At 37.9% G+C, this 25,300-nt stretch overlaps 1 protein-coding gene across 1 annotated transcript in view; it reads right to left on the reverse strand.

The window, feature by feature from the left end:
• Window positions 1-25,300, reverse strand: part of LRP1B (LDL receptor related protein 1B) — a 613,981-nt gene that overhangs the window by 350,532 nt on the left and 238,149 nt on the right. Inside the window, exon 3 of the mRNA XM_085067137.1 lies at window positions 6,355-6,492. Within this exon, the coding sequence (XP_084923263.1) occupies window positions 6,355-6,492 (138 nt within the window). The remainder of the gene's footprint in view (window positions 1-6,354; window positions 6,493-25,300) is intronic.

Consider the following 25,300-nt stretch of genomic DNA (forward strand, 5'->3'; position numbering starts at 1 on the left):
ATGGGCAGATGCCTCAGATGTGTTTTTCTTCAGCAGATATAATTTTACTATTAGTTAATGTAAGAAATAGTAATTAAATTCACACATTATGGGTCTAAATGTAATAGTTTCTTTACATCCTGGGAAAAAAAGGGGGAAAATGCCCAAAAGGAAACTGAAAAACAGCATTATTCCTTCTAAATAAGATTTCAGGATGTCTAAGCTATCCCAGCTCCCCGAATATTGGTGGTGATAGCTGAAGAAAAACCCTGTGCTGTGGTTCTCCTCATGCCTCAAGGTTACCAGTGCTTCACAAGAATTTGGTGTCTGTCCCAGTCTCTCCTGGGTGAAAAGCTGGCTTTGATGCCCATATATTGAAAATGCAGTTTAGATTTTATCCTGTGATGTGAACTAATGGGAGCCAAGCAGCAGCTACAATTCCTGCTGGCAGGCTGAGTGTGGGAGTGTCAGGGTTTTTGCCATGTGAATTTGTCTGGAACTCCTGATACAGAGATTATGCCCAGAATATGTATCCTCATGAAAGTCCTTTGAGATTTATTCATACAAAATGCTTGTTGCATTTCTTATATAATAAAAGCTCCCTAAAGAATTTTATGAGCTAATTAGTTTATTAAAAGGGAAAAATTAACAGGTAACTCTACAGAGTAGTCAACGGAAAGGTAATAAAATCACTCAATAAAACTGAAAAGGGGATGCTCATAGTATGAGTTTAAATGTTTGTTTTCTCAACAGAGGGCAGCCTCCAAACAGTAACAGCAGGAAACAACAACAGCAGGCAACAATAAATAGCATTTAACCCAAATCCCTGGGAAGTAGAACAAACATTTCTCAGATCACTCCATCCCATCCCCTGTGTCACTGACTGAAGCTGCTTTCATCAGCTTTCTGCAGCTCTGTACATGAACCAGTTAACTACCACTGATTGCCCCCAAACAGGAAAGATTAACATCTCTGCTAGATGATGTGCATTAATTTGTGCATTTTACTGGGCAAAAGGATGATTAAAAACCTGAAATGTTTGAGTTCCAACCTTTACTCCTCTCTCCTGTAAGGAAGAACTCCATGGATTAAGCATCCAACACTGCATTTCCTATTGCAAGCATGGTTTCTGTGACCTGAAAAAAGTCTGTGTATTTAAACACATGTGCTAATAATTTAACTAGAATTTGTATCCAGGGAGGCCACAGCTGACCAACACTTGACTTTACCAGTATCCAACATTTTCTCTCAGGAAAATGGGAATACTGACTGGGAGCAGACAGGACATTGCTCTTCCAATGGACAAGATCCCAACCCTCCCTACAAACCATGCAGCACCTAATGATCTGCTGTCATAGATTATCATCATATAAGGTCAAACACTTAAATCCTACACTTAATTTGCCACAGAGGCAATGCTGATAGCCTCACAACAGTGTTCATTTGGGAATTCTAGCCTAAAAAATCTCTTCAGCAACAGCCCATCAAGGTAGGATGAAATCACATCACTCAAATGTCTTCCACTGCTCATTCCCCCATCAGCCTCCTCTAATTTGATTTGCTGCAATAGGATTTTGGGATGGAAAGTTATTAAATCACCAAGCCCATGGCTTCTTTGTCTTGACAGTAGAATAGTCTAAATGACCTTAGCTAATTTCAAAGAGCTGCATCATGCACTATATTAAGGCAAAAAGGTAGGAAAGACAGTAACAGACAAGAAATTGGATGTTTGGAGTGAAATGAGAAAATATCACAATACAAAACAATGCAAACGAAGCCTTCACCCAGGCAAATAAAGTTCTTTACTAGCAGCTCTGTTCCAAAGCAAAAACACCTGATTGCCTAATTTTAATGCCCATAGTTTCTTCTCTTTTCTGCCTCATAACCCAAGTGAACACCTTGGTGCACAATGCAGAGTGGGAATCATTCCAAATGCTACCTGATGGTTTCTGCAGCCTCATGGGACATCAGGAGCTCTGGGAGATTTCCTGGGGGTTCAAGGATTCAGGAACCTCATGGGACACTTGGTACATCACAGTCTTAAAGGATGAGTGATTTAAAGCTTGTCAGAATAAATCAAATGAGTTCACAGAAAATTCTCTTGCAGGTGTGCATAACTTCCAGAAAGTCTCATGAGAAAATGGAGGGACATTTATAATTCTTGACTATTTTAGGGGGTTTGTTACCTTGTTACACTACTTCATGAGAAATTAAAAATAAAGTAAGACTAGGATCTAAATGTAGGTCCATATCTTTCAGTTTTATAATTTTGCCTCATCCTTGAAAGGCCTGAATTTTCCTAAAATAATCTGAAATTTTTATTTTCCCCTCTGGTAAACAGTACTTGAAATTTCTCAGGGTTCAATCTGTAGAAGGACTAGAACACAACATGATTCAGTAATAACATTTATCTTCATCTTATGACAACAATTCATTCAAAAAACCTAAACAGAAAAATAATGCTCTGATTATAGGCTCTAAAAGAGAACCATTTTTAACCAAAAGTACTCTATGTGTGTTCTGCAGTTTTTATATACTAAATGATCCAGGGTTTGCCTTTGAATATTTTATTGATTAGAGACTTTAGAGATTATGGTTCAGATCTCAGGCTATAAAGATCCAAATAATCTGAAGACTTGGAAGGACTCTATTTGCACTGGTATTTTTTTCAGTATTCTTTTAGCATTTTCTGCATGGAGTATCTGAAATTTTAGCACAGCTCTTCCAGGAGATACTAAATAACAACTTATCCCTTAAGTTAGTTAATTAGAAAAGGACATCTCCATATTCTGCACAAGTTTGAGTTTCCTATAGCTCTAACTCGGAGACAGACCAAACTCCAATTTTGACACACCAGTTTTAAATTTTTCTGCCATATACATCGATATAAAACACTGATTTAGAAAACTGTACAGCTCACCTCTGCACCCCAATAAAAAAACCCCTTTATTAAGATTCATGGGAATGTGATTTAAATTCTCTAGAAATTATCTTAGTACTTATATCTAATCCTTCACCTTCTCAAGGCCAGGTTACTCAAACTAACCCACGATGGATATTTGCCTGAGCCATTCCTAAAACTTTCAGGAACAAAAAAAGTATTTTACTTTCAAAAGACCTCAGAATCAGAGAGTGGCACAAGCTGCAGCCACACAAGCCCAGCTTTAACTGACCAGAGCCAACCCCAGCCCCACACTGGGATGAACTTGGGAAGGAAAGAGCTAAACAGTTCAGTTTGCAATAATTTGGCAGCTCCCCTGGGCAGGAGTTCTCGGCTCATTGCACGGCTGAGCTGTAAAAGTGGCTGCAAGTGCAGCTGGAATGAAGGCCTGGCTCTCAAAAGAAGCCCAAAGAAGTGTGTCAGAGAAAGAAGTTTAATTGCCAGGAGCAGATCTGGAGCAAACTTTTATTAGAGCTACTCGAGCTTGGCTCTGGCTTTGGCATTGGGAAGTTTTATCTGAACCTTACCAACTCTCTGAGGAGCTGATGGGAGTGAATTCCTCCACTCAGCAGGGCTGGAATGTGGTGGAATTATTGGAATTATTGGAAAGCTGAACAGCCCCAGTATCAGCTTTAAAGGAAGGGTTAATATATTTTTTGATTTCTCCCTTATTCAGCCTCTCTAAAGCATTCTTCAATTAGATAAAAAATAAAAAGGAATCCAAAATGACCAAATACAGAAGGCTTATCACTATTATATACTCTGAGGCTCAAATTCAGTGAATTACACACCCCTTTCTCCTCTGAAGGACGTTGGAAAACATAATGTGATACAACCCCACATAATAAAACATTTTTTATTTCATATTGCCACAACCTCTCCTGAATTTATGCATTACATTCACCAGCAAAAATGCATATGTGCCTGAAATAAAAAATGATAATACAGGAATGTCATTGTATTTACTACTATTTCCTTGAAATTTCCCATCAATTACCATTTCACACTGGAAATAGGACCATATTTTCCCTTGCCAGGGAAAAGTGCAGGCCTGAATACATCTCTAAAAGATCGTTAATATTGAATTACCATGAGAATGTTAAATTTAGAGAAAGAAATTAGAATAATCCTGGTCACTGGATGCTTCTACTCCATTAGTTCTTAAGGTTTCACCCCTTTGGAGGTACCTGTGCACTGAAATGGGCTTTGCCCTGGTGACACCCCCATATTTCATACCATAACTTCTTTTCCTGCTGCTTGGACTGTGACTTATTTACACAGCACTGGCAGATGGATTATTTTTAACCTTGTCAGCTCTGTGACCAACTGGGCTGTTTGCAATTGAATATTGAAAATTGAAAATTGCTCTTCCCTTCCTCAATCACAAATTTCATATGACCACTGTTAATTGGAGCAGAATTAATAATGCTCTTGATATGAGCATGATATTACTCTTGTGAGTAATATAAAGGAAAAGCTACTCATTTAGCTAGATTTCTGAAGTAACTTTGCAATTTTTGGCCACATAAATGAGTTCAAGGTATGATTTGTGTCTTCAAGACTCGGAATGTATAGCAGAATTACTCAAATATATATATAGATACACACAATAATTACAACTATAAAGCATTCATACCAAATATTTAGTACATAAGAATGTAACATAATGACACTTTAGTGGCAGTTGTTTGTAACAAACTACACAAGCATATTGTTAAAATTATTGTTTTCTATACTCTTTGGGTCTGTTGACAGAAATGTGTCCACTGATAATTTCAAGTACTGCCTCTAATAAGCAAGTAAAAATAAGCAATTGCCACAAAAATCAATATTAAGGAGTAGTTAACCATTTAGTAGACAAAGAGTACTGTGAGATTTCATTACACAGCTGTTCTGTGTGGTCAAGAAAAATGTTTGTTTAGAATTTACTAAATTCTTTGCTGATTTATTAAAGAAGACATTAATTTCTCCATTCTCTTTTCGGATTTTACTTTTAGTCTATTTTTTTTTTCTGATTCCATTATTCTTGTGGTTTAAAGACTTAAAATACAATAAAAATACAAGACAGATATAATATGATAATTATTCAGCACTCAAAGTTTTTAATCCTCCGTCATTTAATCCAAAGTAATTTATAGAAAAACATGAAATATTGAGGAACATGCATTTAAACAGAATTTAAAGGATCAATACTGTTCTCCCAAAAACACTCACCTGCAACATCAGAAAAGTGTCAGCATAGGCCAAATACTGCTTTGGCCAGTTTAACTTCTGGGGATTTTTGGATGCTGGGACCAGTGCTAAAAGCAATATGCTGACCCAAATTTTGATTTTGTGTAATGCTCATTGAACAAGGACCATAAAACAGTTGAGCCTTCAAGAAAAGAAATGATTCCCATCACTGTGAATGAGAATTTTCATATATTTTATGACAGCCTCTGTCCTCATCTGGTTATATAAAAATAACTATTTGTAGTTTTGGGAAGTCAGCAGTATTACACTGATTAATTCCAGATGGCTTTTTTTTTTCCCCCCCATGTGGCTTATTTTTGGTGTGGGCTTAGATTTTACTCTGACAGCTCTGAAAATACGTCCGCATGAAATTTTAAATTCTAATTTAACTTTCTGAACTCTACCATTAATTGTATCTTTCCCTGTAGATTGTCATATTGGATTGCAGCACAAGTCCCAGGACCTGTCCCTGAGTTCTGGGTTTGAACACGAGATCTGTTGAGCATCATCAACAACCATTCATCTGGAAATCTACTGATTAAAAATAACTGACTGGAGGTATCCAAGATTTGGCTCTATAACTATCCCCAAGGCAGAACTCAACAAGTCATCTGAGTAGTAGAGCTGAGGTGTTAAAGGAGTTGACCTTCACCCATTTCTATTTCAAATTTCTCATTGTCAGAATTTGGTGTCTGCACTATTAAACAGGAGTTTATTTGCATCAAATCCTCCCGAAACAAAATCCTCCACGCAAAGTAATGCTCACAGCAAAGTTGATACATCGTTCAGTGTTTTCTTTGGCTATTTTTTTTTTTAACTAAAATTATAAGAAAAAAGAAAAATCAACCTGGCAAACAGTCTGCTGCCCAACTTTCGCTCACTAAAGAAGAGTTTCCTCATCCTTCTTTTCTTATACGAGTTTCCATCCTATAAGCTTAGTAACTAATAAAGGAAAAATCTGAAAATCTCTATGGGCTTTTCACTTGAATTTCGCTCACACAATTTTTTTTTTAATTAACTTGAAATATATATTAAAAGAAGCCTTTATCAGTTTGCTTTTGGTTGCCATATATATATATATATATATACACACACACTCACATATGTACCTATATGTGTTCCCAGGAGTAAGTTCTGGCTCTCTTTGAACTCAAAGAAGAGAATACAGTAGAAGATTTGCTGTTGAAGCAATTTTCACTCACCCCTGCAATGAACTCCTTCATCATAGCCATCGGAGCAGTCGTAGATCCCATTGCAGAGCTGGGACAGGTGGATGCATTTGTTGGTACCAATGCAGCTGATGAAATTTGGGGTGCACTTGAAATCTGCTTCCTCAGGACCTAAAGAACAGGTGGAAAATTTCTTTTATGTATTTTTATGTATTTTTTACATCCACAGCAAGGCAAAGAAACTTCTGCACTTTGTTTTGTTTTTAAAGCTAAGGATGACACTCTATGTATGACTCCATTTTGCAGATTTTAGGGCATTGTCATCACTGCATTTATGAGAATTCAAGTCATCAAGAAATGATTAGTGCAATTACAAGGAGATCACTGGCTCAGAGGGTTATTTCCTAAAATACAGGTGTTTTACAGTTGGTAAAATAAGCTTTGCAGACACTAAAACGTATCATAAGATTTTCAATTGTCCTGTGAATATTCTATCAAGACTCCTATCAAGAGTAACAGGTACCAGCATTTACTTTCACTGTTGTGCTATGCAGATAATTGTAGATATTTATGAAAATACATATAAATGTCACATATTTGTGGCTGCATTAGATCAGAGAAACTGTTATTCCAGCCCAGGAGACTCAGACTCAGAAACTGCAGAGTCCAGGATGGAAAGGGGAGGATAAGGATGCTGTGATTGCTCCCTTTGGGATATCACCCCAGCTGCAGCCACTTATCTCTGTCCCCTTTTCCCTGAAGTGTTTGCTTCAGGGAGTTTTGAGGGAGTTTAGGGACTCTTGAGAATCTCTTTTGTTTATCTCTTAGAAAGGGTTCTGATTGATTAAAAAAAACCCAAAAAACATAATTCCACATTATGAAGATTTTGAGATTTTTAATACTGCAAAGAACATTCAGAGGTCTGAAGGGTTCAGCTCATTTACAGATTGAACCATAATTTATACATTGTATATCACTAGCTACACAGAGACCAAAGGGGAGGAAATTTTTTAGGGAAACAACTTGAACCTCCTTGATTGCTCATGCTGGAGCTTTGGGTCTCTGCTGAACTCTGACAGCTTGTAAGATTCCTTTAGGGAAACCTATCCTGTGCTCAAGTGCAAAATGCTTTCACCTCCTTCGAGGCACTAACTCCAAAGGGAAGGACAGAAATCACTGGTAGTAGCTGAAAGCTCCCTAATAAATTGGCAAATCTTAGCTTTGTCAGATCTTGTCTCTTGAAGTCAGCAGGACAAACCATTTGAGGGGAATTTACAACTTTCATAACAGATACAGATGTCTCTTAGCACAGACCATCAAGTAAAAATCCTAACACACAAAACTGGTCCCAACTAGAAAACTCCCACAAGCACAGAGCAGTGCTCCCCAAACCCAAGCAAAACTCGATCCCCTATGTCCTAGGTTACAATATAGATGTATTTAGTATTCTATTACCACCAGCTGTGGGGCACAGGTTGTTATCTCCTGCTCTGACTCACCCCTGATAACAGTCAATGACTCCTGGAATTATCTCATCCTACTGTGAGATGCTCCACGCAGGAGGGAGGAGCCAAGCATTCCCACCTGGATATAACCTGGCTTTGAACTGCACAAGCAGCTCCTGTCTGCTGGATTCCCAGAGGACAAGAGCTACCACTGGACCTTCAGGTGGAGACCAGACCTTCTACAGGATCACTGCTTCAACCTAACTACTGCACTTGGACTGCTGCCACCACCCTGACTAACAGGGTGTCAGGTTGTATCTGACTCTGGCAGTAGGGTTTTTTTGTATTATTGCGCTTATTTTAAATTTGCCTATTAAATTGTAATCCTGACTTGTGATCTCCCAGTGGTTTGTTTTCAAGCTAACACACCCTACCAGGGCACCTCCTGTGTCCAGGAAAGCAGGATGGAGTGTTCTGCTCCCTCCTGTGACCTTCCCAGCTGTACATCTTGCACCCATGGAGGAGCACCAATGACATCCTTGAGGAATTCCTGATGAACAGGGACAGAGCACACTGGCTCTAGGGACAAAAAGGCAGTGCTTGTGGGGATGGATGTACCCTGTCTTAAAGGATTTGTGTGCTTCCAGGATGAAACACAAACTGTTCCCACCATGCTCTGGGTTAATTACATGCAAATCAAATGTAGAGGGATTAAAATGTTTCACAAAGAAATGCATTCAGTGTATTTTCCAGTAAAATATAAGAAGAAATTAACACCAGAACATTGAAAGTTGATCAAAATTTATCCTAGATGTTAGAATTTGAAAACTATGGAAATAAGAAACAGAGAATTACAGAATTTGGGTTTATGGGTGTTTTGCTCCTCACTTTCTGCCCTGCAGGTAGGACACTCCATGCCATGAAGCATTCCATGCACATGGAGCTTCCTGCAGCACCTGCAGCCCCTGGCAGTGCCAGGCTCTCCTCCAGGACAGCTTTGACTCTGCAGACCTTTCCAGGGAGAACATAAATAAAGCAGCCCAATGCTCAGGGTCAGGTAGGTCGTGTAAATATTATAATTTGATTCCTATTTCATCTGCATAAGAATTTGAAGGCATCTCACATTTAACAAAACCAAACTAACTTTGTGATTTGCCAGTAATAACTTGCTCATTCTTTGTGTTAGACCATCTTTGATAGAGTGTGAGGAGTGAAAAAGGACTTTACTTCTAAAACAGAGAACATTGACTTAAAAAAAAAAAATAGATCTGTGAAACATGTGAATCATGGTAAAAACCCTAGATTGCTAGAGGGCTTTCATAAGTTATCAAACAGAAAACTTGAGAACTGTGACCAAAACTGTATAAACATTTATATATATCTCCTAAATTTAATGAGTGAAAAGAAGGAATCTCTTAATTAACATTTTAAACCTTGACAGACTACACTGATATGCTCCTGTCTGTAAAATTTTGGGGAATTTAATTTTATGCTACATGCTTTTAAAATATGAGATTCCTTCAGGACACAAACATCCTGCAATTCCAAACATATTCTCTAATTCAAAATATCAGTAGGGGAGCTTCCTAATTAGATTTCTTTGATTGGAAACATAGGATGGGACACTGAAATATGCTCCAGGAAGTATTACTTTAATTGTTTTGTTTTCAAGAGGAATTTTCTGCACTACTTGTGAAAGTAGGAGATTAGAAGTGATCCCTTTATTCATGTGATTAAAATTAATTTGTATGTACTTTTGCTTGTTACAAACATGATGCTTTGAAAAGCAACATAACTTAAAAATGAAGATGAGCTTCAGTTCCTAAAAGTCCTATTTTATAGAAGCTTTGTGACCTATTTTGTCTGCAAAATAACTCTAAATGGCAGTAAGTCTCAATCATCAACACCAGTGGAATAAGACAGCAGGTTCCAAGGCCTCCCTGCCCACAGTTTCTACAACCTCCATTGGATTTAGGAAAAAAATAAATAAAATAGCCAAATCAAGCTGCATGTTGTGATGCTTTTGAAGCAGCACTTGCTTTTCCCACTGAATCCTTCCCAGCTGCTGCACTTTCTGAAATGTCTAATGCAAATAAAGAAGAGTAGCTTTTTATCTTGTTTATTCCTCTTCACTCTCCCTTTAACAGAGAGCCACTTCTGGCAGTGTTATCAAGTGAACTTCGGGAAAAAGGAATTTAAAAGTGTTCTTCTTCAAAATAATCTCAGTGTATTTTACATCAGTGCAAGAATGCTCAGAATATAAAAGATGGATGGTGTCTTTTCTTCCTTTCAAAAGACATAATAATTCCTAGCCTTGCCAGTTGGTAGGGAAAAATAGTCAAAACTACTGGCTGCAATTATGGTAATACAACATCTCGATGTTTCAAACATTCATCCTGGGATGCTGCTTGGAGGGCAAAGAGGATGCAAGCAGCTCAGAAGAGTGAGCTCAGGCAGCAGAATATCCAACTGTCTCTGTGAGTAATTGTCTCCTAACAGATGGCTGAGGATGGGAGAAGAGCTGAGCTGCAGGAGCTGAGCCAGGGCCATGGGGAGCCCCCAGGGCTGCAGGCAGGGCTGTCCCAGCACTGCTGGAGGGTGCTGGGCACTGGGCACTGCCCTGGGGATGGTGAGGTACCAAGGTGGGGCACACAGCATGGCCAGGGGGACAGACTACTGCTGCTCCCCCTGAATCTCCTAAAACCAGCCCGTGCCCAGGGGCAGACAGGCTGAAAACGGGAGAAAGTAATTTCAGATCCAGATTTCTTAGGCTGTCTGATCACCTGGGAAAGCCATTTCTGAGCTGGTCACACCAAGCCACACTGCCTGCAAGGAAACTGGCAGTGCTTTGGCAGTAGCTGTGCAGCTCCCAGGGAATCCAGCTCAGTTCCTGCAGGGAAGGTGCCCTGAGGCCAGGAGGGTTGGGAAGAGGGAAAAGAATCCTTGTGATGTCCCCAAGCAGGAGACAATGGGATCAATCAGTCACAAGCTCTGTGTTCACACTAAAGAAGTATCAAGGAAAGTATTGAAGGTCAGAACCAGCAGAAACACTTCACCAATTACTTCTGACATGGCATTTGGGACTTTGTGCTTAATGAAAACTCTGCCTGCCTCACTTCAGGCTCCTGCTCTACTGAATTTGAAACTAGAGAATGCGACCAAGAATCTACAAACTGGTTATTTCCACTATTTTTATTATCGTGGCCAATATACAAGGGTTAGTTGAGGAGGAGGTATTAAGTCATAGGTTGGACTTAAAGGTCTTTTCAAACCTAGTTCATTCTGGGATTCTGTTTATCAGCAAAAATTATGAATGAACATTATTTCATTGTGTACATTTTCTTCTAGAAACATTCTCTCCGATTAATGATTTTGCATACTAAATTTAGGGAGGGTTACAAACTATGAACAAAGCATATCTCCAAATGTAGACATACTTGGGTGCACAACTCAAATTCAAGGTCTTCAGAAAGTTATTAAATTGCAGTAAAACATACACACCCATTTATTAGAAATTCAATCAGTAACACTCCTATTTGTCAACTGTTACCAAAAAAGCACCAAAGCTGTGGGTTTTTTTTTTCCCCTGTGTTTATTTCTTCACCCTCATTCTCTCAACTAACTTTTTACAAAGTGCTTTTTCTTTGAACAACTTGGGCAAGTAGTTTGAATTTTATCTAAGAGAAAAGGCAGCCAAATGTGGTACATCCCTTTTACATCACTGCATCCAATTTACTTCAAGAGCAGCATTTTTTGAGCAGCTTTAATCCTGGGCTGTCCTCAGGATTAAAGTATTAATATTATTTAATTTAATACCTTAATATTAATATTAAGGTATTAAATTATACCTGACTGTAGGACATCTTCAAAATTCCCACTTCAGTTGTACATCAGTGACTTGCAGATCCTTCCTGCTCTCCTAAGTTGTCTTTTTGGAGTGGATCTTCTCCACACTGAGCAGTTATCCTGAACAAAGCCTTATTCCACTGCCTTTGGATTCAATTCTGTTCTTGAGAAGAAAAATGGACACAAATTTGGGGATCTCTCTGGATAAATATGGGCTTAAATGAAAACATGACAACGTGGCTTGTCAAACACACATATAAAATTGTGAGGATTTTTCTCTCTGTTAACTTTTCTCCAACATACTGCTGGTACCCCATTTCTACTGTGGACTTAGGGTATGCAATACAACATATAAGATTGCAGAATTGATTTTAAAACTTCATATTTATTCTTTATTATTGCTCTTGGCAACAAGAAACAACCTGCCACATGCAGCCAAAGTAACATCAAATATCTGATTTTAGTTGTGAGCATTCATCTCACAGGTGTGGAGTCCTAAATTTATTTTCTGCCCAGTTCATTATTGATAACCAGGGATTTCAAATGTGCTTATCTTTTATAAAACCTGTAGTCACAACAGCTTAAAGTAATGTCTCTGCCCTGCAAGAGAAGACCTTAGAGATATTGAAGGTTTAGGGCTAAATTATAGCCATTAGAAGATGTCGCTTTTATAGGAAAATTAGAGTTTTTAATTGGGTTTTTTGGAGGTTTTTAAGTCAAATATTTGAACTCTTGCAAGCGGTTGAATTCTATGTATTATTATCTGTAGTTATGAGTTAATGTGTAAAGTGTAAACTAAACACACAGGGTATCTCATGGTATCACAGCTGCTCCACAAAGTCAATTCTACACAGACTAGAGGCACATTTCTAATGCCAAGACTTTGCAACACTGGAATAAATGTATGGAAATTACTTACAATCTTTACTTTTTGCTACCTCATATATATGCAAAGAAAGAATTTAATATTTAATGTGGATTTATGTAGCATAAGTAACCCCTTACTCATAGTTACTTCTATCCATATGCTTGATTCAACCATGCAGACTGATAATTAATAAAAATTGGAAGTCACCTTCAATTAGCTCAGGTATTCAGCTGCCTATGCAAGAAGAAGAATAATAAACATTTACAGTAGGATGTGGATGACTAAAAAGAAGAGGAAAGTACGAGGAAAGAAGAAGTTAACTGTAAATTCTGACCTCACAGACGCAGAATATTGTCTCCAAAATAATACTTCACATGAGAGAATAAAACCAGTTGCAGCCAGTAGTTGGCAAATAACAAATAAAGCCACAGCACATGCAAGTCACGGCTTATGAGTAAAGGTAAGAGAGGAGTTAAGACTGTGGAAACCAACACTGAAACAAACAGAAACAAGATGAAGAACTTGAGAAATCCAAAGATGGTCTGAGTCATGCCAGGCTGACAGGCACTCATTGCTCTGACTCACAGCCCTTGTGCATCTGCTGATGAGAGCCTCAGCTCTGCCCTCACCCTTCTGAGGGAACAACACCAGCTCCTGCTGCTCCCTACAGCTAGGAGAACAACAGCTAGCCAAGCCAGAGATTCCCAAATCCAACCCAGCATTCCATCATCATGGCCTGCTTAGCCACATCTTGAATGCTGGGCTCAGTTTTGTGTCCCTCACAAAACCAGGCAGACATTGAGGGGCTGGAGTGAGGCCAGGGAAGGGAATGGAGCTCAAATCTCAAAGAGGGAGCTGGAGGAGCTCAGCCTGGAGAGCAGGAGGCTCAGGGAGGAACTTCTCACTCTCTCCAGCTCCCTGACAGGAGGGGCACTGAGGTGGTCCTTCTCCAAAGTGATAGGGCAATAGGAAATAGCCTCAAAGTGCACCAGGGGAGGTTTAGATTGGATATGGGGAAAAAATTCCACCTCAAAAGGGTGATCAGGCACTGGAACAGGCTGCCCAGGGCAGTGATGGGCTCAATGTCCTTGAGGTATTTAAAAGACATCTAGATATGGAGCTTGGGGATATGGGTTAATGGTGAACACAATGGTGCTGGACTCAATAATCTTAGCAGGCTTTTCAAACCTAAATGATTATGTGATGTATATAATTCAGTCAGTCAAAAACAGAAATTTAAAAAGAAAAGGAAAAATCCACATTAAAATTCAGTTCCAAAGGATGGTTCCCAACTCTGCATTACAGCAGACAAACTAGTTCAAGAGGTTATCTGTCTGTAAAGCTTAACAAGCCTCACAGTGGCTCCCAAAACTGCATTTTGAACTGTTCCTGTTCTCCTGTGCCACTCTGAGCATTGTGTACAAATGAACTCACAGGTGCAACACAGCATATGGAATTGGCTTTATGATGCTCTACACATTAGCCTTTTCCTCTGTGTGCTTCTGTACACACCAGACAAAAGCAAACAGCAGAGAGTCTAAATTTAATGTTGCACAGCAATTTAAATGTTTTAAACACTCTGTTTCAAACTCTGTTTGGCCAGTGCCATGATAAGGGCTGAGTCAGAAGCTCTGTTTCAGATGGATCTCCAGCAAACACTTCCCCTCTGGCTCAGTTTCCTGCTCACTGCTTTCTGTGTGTCAGACACTTGCTCATCTTCACTGCACAGATGTAAATAATTAACAGAGCCATAGGACTCATCCTTTCTCCTGTAATGGAGCTGATGGCCACTGGAGACAGGGGGAAAGCTGTGCTGAGGGTTGTACAAAGACTGATGGAGAGGAAAAAGAGGCAGAAGGAATCTTTCTAAAACAGCTCAGCGCTGGGTCATTATCCAGAAATCCTCCTGGGAAAACACATTCTGACTGCTGGAGTCAGAATACAGCTCTTGGGGTGGTCAGGCCAAGAGCAGCCACCAGAACAAGGACCTGAATTAAAGGTGGTTTTCACCTAACATTAATGTTGCCACTAAAGCTAGAAAAGCCATGCAGGCATTCAGATTGAGAAAATTAGCTTGTAACAGCAAAGTCCATCTATATTCTTAAATGAAGTTGGAAATCTTGGATCCCTAAATTATCTCAAACTAGAAAATCCACCCAGCAAAGGGAGAAAAGACCCCTCAGCCAACCTCCACCTGATATAACAGTTCCACAAGACTGGAGTGATTTTTCACTGAATAGCTCTAAATGTAACCATTTCTGGATTTTTTTTTCTTTTAAATTTATTCTTCTGAAACAACATGAAGGGTGATCAGAAAAATCCATGGCCACAGCACCAAACCTTCCCTCACACCCACTGTTCTGCAGCCTGTCTGGTTACAGAAAAAGCAAAGAACAAATGATGGCAAAGACAAGAGGAAAGAAACTGAGACTGGTGTAGCCTGGGGAGTTCCAATATTCATTCCCTCTGTGTCAGGAGATAAATGGAATAAATAAATCAATAAATATAAGTTCTCTAAGCCTACCACACTGTGCCAGAATGAAAATTAAGTTTAGGGGAAAGGGCAATGCAAACACCTAATTTTATCGAGGAACTGACAAAGACCTGAAGTCCAAAAGAGAAATATGGTTGTGCTTGCATTATTTTCTGATGTCAGTGAGAATCACACATTCATAGAATTGATAAGGTTGGGGTGTCTATTGGTATTGCCAGCAGGGTTGCACCTTTATGTGAAAAGACATTTCCATTCCTATGGACCAAGTTATAAAAATCCAGCCTTTGCTAAAATCAAGGTAAATATCCTAATTTTTACCATTTTGCTTAAACCAAAACCTTCAATTCTCTCTACTGCTTCCTGTGCACCTATGACTTACTACCAAGTTAATATGGTTCATCACCATTCCCATTCCCCATCCTATAATAACCTGGGATTGTGAATATAAATGTTAGAAATGTGTCTTGCATGGTTTTTAAGCCTCTTACATTGCTTAAATATTTCTTAATTTCACCTTTCACCTTAAAATTTTCATTTAAAATTGCCATAAATGGAAAAACGTAGCCTTGCAATATTATAAAGTATGGAAGATAAAGCATTATCTCACACAAGCTATCAAAAAACCCCTCAGGCTCTTTGCAGTCAGAAAACACTAATTAAGATATTTTTTTGTAGGGAAAACAGGTTAGTGCTTGGAAGCAAGAAGAACGAGGAGAACACATCTAGCATGAATTTTCCTTAAAAATCAAATCTCTGTATTCTTTTTCAAGCTCAGTGTGACAGTAGCTTTTTTATTAAAAACAAGAAAAACAGCTCTCACCATTATCAGCTTCCATCATAAATGCCCAACAAAATACATTTATGCATCAATGAGTTTTAATATTTTTATATGCCTGTTCAATGACCACAGCTTCAGCTTGAGCAATAAAATTTCCCATAGAGATGAGAGAATTTGTGCTCTTTGCCGCAGTCCCTAAAAATTAAAAACCTAAACCATGCTTTGACTAAGCTCTTGCATGTAGGATAAATCAGAATATAAAGGGAGGTCCTCATATGTACCAACATAACCAAAGCCATTGCAAATTTCTATTCCCTGGTTATTTTTGGAGAATGGCTTTGCAAACATTTGCCAATGAAGAGGAGAGAAAAAAAAAAGTTCGTTCTCAGGAAGGAAAAATAATTAATACTCTTTGTACTTGCAGGGACCAAAAAGCTTTGCTAATGGATTTTTTGGTGATTTACTACAACACACTACAGCAGTAATTTATGATCAATGAAGTAAAAAATGAATATTGTCTCGTGTAGATGGTCACTCCTCATTAGTTACAAGGAAGCTATTTTTAATGTGGAGGTTTGGATTTAATTAGTGTCACCCATCTCAAGGCTGCCTTGTGTCAACTGCTGTGATGAGCTGATGGTTTTGTGGCACACAAGTGGCTGCTGCTGAGGTCTCACCCTGAGAAAAATGGCATGAGGTGAACTAAAGAAGTGTTAATTACCTAAACAATTAAAGCACCCAATACCAGCAATATTGTAACACATCAACACTCACGTTATAGATGTTTACAGAGCCAAAGAGTATAAATGTCAGTGGAAAAATGCTTGTAAATGTTCTTTATAAAGCAATAGAATTGTGCAGTAGAAGAGTTGGATGCAACAGCACATGGCACCCAGAGCTCTGCAGCACTCCAGGTCTGTTTGACATTGTAAAAGTGTGGAAATGTGGAAATGTGACCATTTTTATACACATCATCCATCTCTACACAGGCCATTCCATCCTGTTCCAGCTCAGCTCTTCATTAAACACAGAAATTGTATTCAAATAAGGGGCTATAAGGAGATTTTTACTGGATCATAGCAACAAACTCTGGAAATCCTGATGGACATACAAAGCCTACAATTTATGAAGATTCCCCCAAACTCAGAAGTGTCTGTGATTGAGAAAGAATTTACCAAGCTCATGTTTGAATCAGCAGAACTGGAATTCAAACACAGAAATAGTTCTCAAGTGCTAAATAACACAAAAATTCACAGGATTGGATGAGATTTATAACATTAAGACAGTTTTAAAACCAAGAAAGTACTAAAACATGCATTGATACTTTAACTCCTCATTTTAAACAGCAAAATATGAAGTTTTCAACTCATTTGCAATACCTTAAGACTTTTCAGCAGATGATGTTAGTATCAACATGCATGTTTTATTTATGATTTTGGGGTAAATTTTTACCCCACTTAGGAAATTTAGGAACATTTTCTAAGCAGTGAGCTTTTTTTTTTTAAAGTTATTAAATCTGTATTACTTATTCAGTTTAAAGATTATCTTATATGTTTGATTCAGCTTTAACACAGAAACTTAGAAATAGTTCTCATCCATCTTTAAACCTAACTAGGCAGCTTGAAATCATAAATTTACTCATTTTTATTTTGAAATATAAATTGCAGACATATAAATTACATCTGATTAAAATAAATTGTGTAACTTCTTTCTTCTTATTCAGTCATGCACTGAAAGGATGAGAACCCATTTTAATTGCTCTAAGTACAAAATGTAACACTATAAAAGATTTAATCAGGTTTGTTGGAGTGTGTCAAAAAGATAAAACTTTACAGTGTGTCAAACAGATAAAAATTACAGGGCTTTGTGTTGTGTTGACACTGAAGGATCCTGTTTGATTGAGTATTGGCCATAACTGTAAAGTGACCTGGAATTTCTTTTGTTTGGAACAAAAAAATAACATAAATTGTTGTGTAAATCACAGTAAAGTTTCCATCTCTCACAACATATGTGTCTTGCCTTCTTTAGTCATGAAAATAGGTGAACAAAACCTCAAGTGGGAAAAAAGAATAGAGCAACTGGTGAAAAAAATCCTGCATTACTTACAGGAAGTGTTAAATTAGTAGTTCTCAGAGACTTCTAAAAGGCTTTGTAGTGTTACAGGCACTACAATTCAGAGAGAAAATTAGTTTCACATGTTTACCAGCTAAAAAACACCAAACAGCCTTCCCTCCTCATTTTTGTACTCTCAGACTAATTCTGAAGATATTATTTCAGGTGATTCAGTGCTGGCTGAGCTGTTTCCCTACACAAACCCAAAGCACCTCCTGGTAACACTGGGGTGGAGGCAGACAAAGTCCATGTCAGACACAACCACAGTGTCTCAGCCCTTTCAGGGCAGATTTTCCCCATTCTTGCACAAGTACTAATGAAATTCATGGGAATCTCCCAGCTCATTCAGCTCCATTCCCTCTCTAACGAGATTTTGCTGAACTCAAGGCCAGGCTTTGAGACATGATCCTTATCCACCTGCCCTGAAACTCCTGGAGCTTTCTGCAGTGCAAATTGCAAAGAGCTGCAGTGCTCAAGGTGTGCCTGAAGTAATGCTTTTAAATGACATTTTTGGTTTAATTCTGTACGATAATGAAATTGGAAACAAAAATGGTTCTTTCATCAGTAATAGAACAGCCGAAAACACTAGAATTTTCAGGAAGCCATGCCTGGCTTGTAGCAGAATCCTCCCCAAGTGAAGGGGACAGGGGCAGTAAGTCTGATCAGCCTGAAGAGGTAAGAACAATTCCATGTGAAATACAGAGAAAATACCCTGGGCTTAAAAGAATTATTTGCCTGCTGAGTTCTGCTCACCGAGGAGAGCCACAGAGACATTTTCTCCCTCATCACAGTGTCTCAGAGCTGAGCATTTAGATTTTCATTGCTCACAGAGTGTTTTAAGCTTTCCACCATGTCCTAGAAGAGCTGAACACCTCAGAGTACTCAAGAGTAAGAGAAGTCCAGAAGTGTTGGGACTTTGGTAGAGACTGAAGGACATGAATAAAAACACCCAAATGCTGGAAGACAATAACCAAAACCATATTCAGCTTTCCATCCTTCAACACATCTGGTGGCATTTCTTCTACAACTAATAATGCCAAAAAACCATTCTATGATCTCAATCTTCTGTCTCTCCTCTCTCCAATAAAACAGTGCTGCTAAGTATGAGATTCATCATTTCTGACTAAGGAAATCACTTCCATCATGGGGAGCTTCAGAGAGAGTTTACCAAGTAATCCAACATTTACTAGAACTCATCATGGTCTAGATAAGAGGTGTGTGTCATGGAACAATCTTTAAAAATTATACTAAAGATGAGAAAATACCCGTTTGGTTTATAGAAAAAGATTTAAAATAATCCAAGCCCTTATTAAAATCCTGTGTATAACTAAATCAGCATGAAAAACACCCAAAAAACAACTGAAACTTGTTATGAAATTAGGAAATAAAATCAAATCTCTTCCATATAAATCTCTATGAAATGGTAAAACATTTACCAAGTAAAATGGACATAGTACACAATGAATGTGTACACTAGTTTTATAAAGTTTTTTTGTATCTGTACTAGAAGGTTTTGGTAATAAACTAATTAGGTAAAATTAACATGTTGAAGATATAAATGAAGATATATTTTTAACAGGCATAAAACAGTTTATGGAAAGTATTTCTTCTCTTTCACAACAGGACTAGTGCTGGAAATATTTCCAGATAATTGCAATAGATTGCACTGAGCTGGACTGATGATTGCTGTTAAGACTATTTCCTGCAATAGTGGGGTTGAACTGTCAAGAATTGAGATTTAAAACTGTATTCAGGTGAATAGTTGTAATGTTTTCAAATATCAAACCCAAGAAAGTGTCAAAATAGTTTATAAAGAAGATATATATTATGCTGGTTTTAGATATAATATTCTAAGCCTTAGAACATGCTACTTTGTCAAAATAAAAGTGGAGTTGCTGTCTAAAACTTTTTTTTACTGTCTTGTGATAACACACTGTGAGTCAACAGAAAAGCTCAAGATAGAAAAAAAAATATTTAATCATGGGTCTATATTTAGCAAATATGCTAAAGCTCTTATATAGATTTGTTAAAAATAAATGTATATATTCAGATTTAGACAGGAAAAGCATACAATCATCCTTGTAATTGCATGATGATTAAAAATATATAATCCTTTATATTTTTGTTGAATATGTAAGTGTTGAATAGAGAAATTATATCCTTCCCACTGATTTACCTGTAGCAAACAGACCTGGAGACCATGTTGGTATGGAAATTTCTGAATGAACTTGATATTTTCAACTCCAACTTTATAATGTTCTTTACATGTATGAGCACAGAGTCCTCCTCTTTCCATTAAACTGATTATTCTTCTATCTTTGCTATATAAAAAAACCCTGCAAAAAATTAAAGCATGGTTCCAAAATGTGACCAATGACTCAGTACTCAGCAGTTCTTGCTGAGAATGAGCAGTGCCTAACAAACGGAGAGGCTCACTGCAGCTGGGAATAAGTGCTGCAATTTAAGTATATTCAGAGTAAGGACATTTATTGTTCACTTGAAATAGAAAGCAGACATTTTCCAGGAAACTGACAGAACATAACAGATATTGGTGGGGTACTGATAGGTTGATTTTTTTAAAAAAGTCTACAATGGTTGACTAAATAATGACAGAAAGTCTATATTTGATAACTGCAAAAGACACATGGATGAGTTTGAGTGCTGTCAGAATTATTTACACCCTTCACAGACAGGTTCTAGGAGAAGTAGTTCATTTACTTGAATATAATTTCAAGAAATTCCTTTTGTGGTTAGTGAAGCTAACTGCTGTGCTCTGGCATTTGGTGAAGCACGAAAGTCACTTTATTCTGATGAAAGCAGCTCAGAAAGAAAAGACTGTAATATTCATATTTTACCTGACTACATTCCTAAGGACTTTTAGGACACATATATTTAAAGGACTCAATTTAGAGCCTGTTACATTGACAATGTTATCCTGTTAATCTCCATAGTTTGCCTTTCTGCTGTATATTTCTGGGTTAGAACACAAAAAGTAACATAACTGTGTTCCTTTTCTTAGCACTGATAGTTTTCATCCATGCTCAACTCCTATTAACCTTAAGAGCTTCCACAAGAGCAGGATGTGATTTATCACAAATCCACATTTTTTCAAACATTCAGCTTCTCAAGCTAAACGTCTTTTATCTCTTTCCTGAGCAAAGCAGTCCATGGTGCCCACGGATATTTTGCTTTAAACACATTTTGCAAATATTTAATGTTGTGTCTGTTCACTAATTCTTGCACCTTAGGAATGTTCTGGGTGTAGATCCAGGGCACTCGAGGCACGTGGAATGAAATTAGCTGAAATTTGGACAACTCAATTCAATGCTAAGAATGAAAAGGTCTCCTAAACTCAGTGAGTGAAATTAATTTCCAGTTCAAAGCACTGCTATGTAGGAACACCTGAAAGAGCTGGAAAGGGAGCTGTTTGCACAGCACACAGGAGCATCATGGAGGAGATGAGAACTCAGCTGCCACAACCTAACTTGGAAATAATTAATTTCCCTTCATCATTAACTCCAGCTGGGACCAGCCTGGCTTCTCAGGGCTGCATCTCCACAAACTCTGCCTCTTATTGCTCTGACAACAAGAGGAGACTGAATATTGTTTCTCATTTCCCCCTAAAGGACTGAATTGCAGGTTAAGAAGGTTGGAATAGTGAAGAATTTGTGCTCCCCTTTTGTATTTGATGGGAAGGAGATGGAGGGAGCTACATTATCAGTCTCCTTTTTGAGACCTCTCCGTTTGCTACACAAATACACCGCGGCGCTCTGCTCTGTGAAAATGCATATTTTTAAGAACAAAGCCTGGAGGGATCCAGTGTTGAGTCCAAATATCCATTTTTACCTTGTTAGTCTTGCTTAGAAAAAGGAAAAATGTCAGAGCCTCTCCACAGTGAAACTTGCATTTGTCCTCTGACTAAAAACAGCTCCCAAAATCAATTGTGTTGGTTTTGCTGTCCATTAGAGATGGTTGAGTCGCCCATTTTGTCTGAGATTTTTTTTATGTCCTTCTAAGTCCAAGAAGATCAGTAGCTGGGATAACTTTTTATCCCCATTTTGCTGGTTCAAAAATGATGTTTCATTTTTTTCTGCCATTGAAATTTGTTTCAGTTTTAAAAGAATGTAGGAAATTTCTTTTTTTTTTTCTTTTCCCCTGATCTTTGACCTGCACATCTCAATTATAAAGAGTATAAGTAAACAATGGAGTTGGAGGGAAGTATTTTAAATGTGTCTTTTATTCATGCCCTTTCCCACAGAAGCTTTTTTCCTTTTTCCCATGCTAGAGATGATTAAAAAGGAGAAGTCTACACCATGAAGAATGGCCTCTGTCTCGGGACCTCTTAACTACAACAAATATTTGAAAGGTGATGTTTCCCTTTCTCTCTGCTATTGTCCCTCAGATGCTTTTATGGGGAAAAAAAATATATATTTTCAATGTGCTGTTTGGGGGACCTTTCTCACATTTTTGTTATCTCTGCCTCCTGGTGGTCTTTGTTTTTTGAGTTTTTATTTTTAAAAAATCCACTTTTAAACACCTCTTTAGTCCTGTCTCATTTTCTGCTATTCACATGCCTTTGCCTGACAGTCATCGGCTTTACCCTGGTGCATTTATTTTGTACAATAAAAGAAAGGTATTGAAGCTGAGATCACAATATAAAAAAAATTGGCCCCATTTTTCCTAGCAAATACACTGTCTAGTTTTCAGATCTGTTCCTTGGAATCTTATTCCTCGACTTTGCTTGTCTCAGGTTTGCTTCAAGGTAATACTCTCTTATCAGAGGAACAATAACTAGCAAACCTCCCAGCCTAGTAACCAGGATCCTAATAAATTTCAAGGCCTTTATTTTACAGTTAAACAGAAGTGCTTTTCCTATTTCCTTTCATAAAACAACAGTTGTGATGCTCCTTGGTCCAGGCAGTGGCTCATGTGAATATTAGTTTATAAAGTTTCTCCCCCTCACACTTCCTGCAGAGAAGCTACAGAATCCATCAATAAGTACAGACATCAAGGATAAAAGAAAATGAAAAACAATATTAGTACAAACATATCTGCATAGTCAATGTAATACTGGAAGCATAACCCTAAATCAGAGACAGAGATAAATTATGGAATGTTTTGGGTGTGAAGGGACCTTAAAGATCATCAAATTAGGCAACAGACACATGCAGCAAATGGGGGAAGAAAAAAAACAAAACAACAAAGCCAACCCTCTCAAGATCTACATCTGCTGTAGCATTTTGGTGCAATTTTTTTAAAGACCTGCAGTGCTTGCTGAAAGGCTTTGATTGATGAGTAGGAAAAATGCTTCTTTCTTAATTTAAATGCATTGGAAAAATAAGGTCTGACATATCTATATATTCAATGAATGTATTTGTATGTCTACAAATAGATAAATGGATCGTTTATTCACTTCCATGAAGGAACCTTTATATGTTGAAAGATAAACAAGAGGGAGATTTGTAGAGCTCCATAAAAGTTCCAAAACCTTGTCAGAGCCACATTGTTTCTCTGTATTTAGTGGTGTGCAGTGACAACCAGCTATTACCCAAAAGATTTTCACTCAGAGGTCTGAGTGAACTTCTTTAGTTCCCAGTTGAGCTTTTAGAGAAACTGCCATGATTTCTGAGAAAAAAGGTCTGGACTTAGGTTGCTCTAAAACAGAATCCTATTTTTCAGTTACTTAAAGTCTGAGACATTATGAGTTTCCAAAAATCCTTTGTTCTATCCAAATAATACAAAGTTTAAGTTTTACATCTTCAAATTCAGTTTATCAAATTACTGAAATTCTGCACATCCACTGCCAGGATTTTAACTGGTTTAACAAGTGGGTTTCAAGACAGGCACAGTGTTTTATTCATCCCTGGGCTCCTTTTTGGGGGTTATGTTACTTGATGACTAATTGCTGTACTGAACATCCTCCTCCCTGTTCCACAGTTTGACTTTTACATGGTTTTGGGCAGTGTACAGCCAGCTTTGCTTTCTGTGCCACAGGGATAATGGAATTCATGCTTGGCCTATTGTGCAGAACTGCCAATTTCGCTCCTGCCCGGCTGTTTCATAGCATGACTTTTAATTCAGAGCAAATCTCTTCCTTTTCTGAACATGAACTGTGAATTATACAATTAGTGTCCTTTTATATCTGAAGAAAGAAATCTAAATGTTAACTAAATACAATTTTCCTCTTGATGTGTATTCACAATGGTGGCTCAGTCTTCTTAGTCCATCGACTACACACTATTAATAGTTCCTTTTTTTTCCCTCAGACCTCCTACTTCATCTCACTTCTAAAACTCTATTTACCACTAAGATTTCATTTTTTCTGAACACTTTTGCATCTTTGTTTTCATCAGCTTCAGTTCATCCCTGTACCACAGCAATGCCAGGGAGACTCTCATTTTACCATCTCTTTCTCATCTTCTAGAAAAGCAGATTTCCCAACGGAGCTCAGTAAAAGCAAAGGAGATTTCTGGAACAAAAGGCAGGCAGACTTTGGAATGACCCCTTTTGTGGAATTGTATGGCTTTTTTAATTTGTCCTTTTTTATTGAGAATTTTCCTAGGTTTTCTATTGCTAATATTCATTAGTTGTTTGGCTGTAACTTTTTTGTTTCCAAGTACAAATGCAATAGGAAGAAGAGATTTTTTGTTTGTTTGTTTTGTGAACACTTTCCACAGAGTGCTGTAATCTAATTGAGCTATCTCAGCTAGAGCTAAAGAAACACGACAACTTGAATTTTCCACATTTTTGATGAACAGTCACTGGATTATTCCATGCTTTCTGATTCCATAATTTTCTCAGTAACATTTAATTAAAACTGATATTGTCCATGCACAGTGTTAATTCAATATTCACCAGCTCCTGGTCACCAAAGTCCACATATTCCAACATATCCACATAGCTCCTAACATACCAATGAAAGTGACTTCACTGCTCATTACTGCAGCTCTAGGACAACACTGGTAAGATCAGTAAGTCAAATAATTTTGTTTTGCTTTGTTTTTAATGGGCAAGCTGAGACTCCTTCCACCCGTAGCTTAAATTGTTCAGCATTTCAGATACCATCTGGTTCGTGCTGGACACATGCCCCAGCCAGATAAATTCTCTTAGAAAGAGATGTGGTTGTTTTTGCTTAATTCATCCTTTGGCTCTGGTTTATTTACACTGCAACTCTTTCCTGGCTTATAACCATATTTAGCATCACTTGCAGGAAATCATCCTCTTTTAATAAAGTTGGTTTGTTTGGATTTTTTTTTAATACAATCAACTTTAAAAAAAACCTAAATAATGAATTTTCCTAAGGGCTCTGAACCTTCCACCTCCCATTGTCTCTGATATGAACTGGTGATAATCAGGCAACTTTTAGACCAAGAACAAGTGATGCTCCAAGAATTATTCCAGCCTTGACAGACAACTCCAGCTCCCAACCCCTCACA

The sequence above is a fragment of the Lichenostomus cassidix genome, chromosome 7 (genome assembly GCF_008360975.1).
Source record: "Lichenostomus cassidix isolate B80296 chromosome 7, HeHo_3.0, whole genome shotgun sequence".
Lineage (NCBI taxonomy): Eukaryota > Metazoa > Chordata > Aves > Passeriformes > Meliphagidae > Lichenostomus > Lichenostomus cassidix.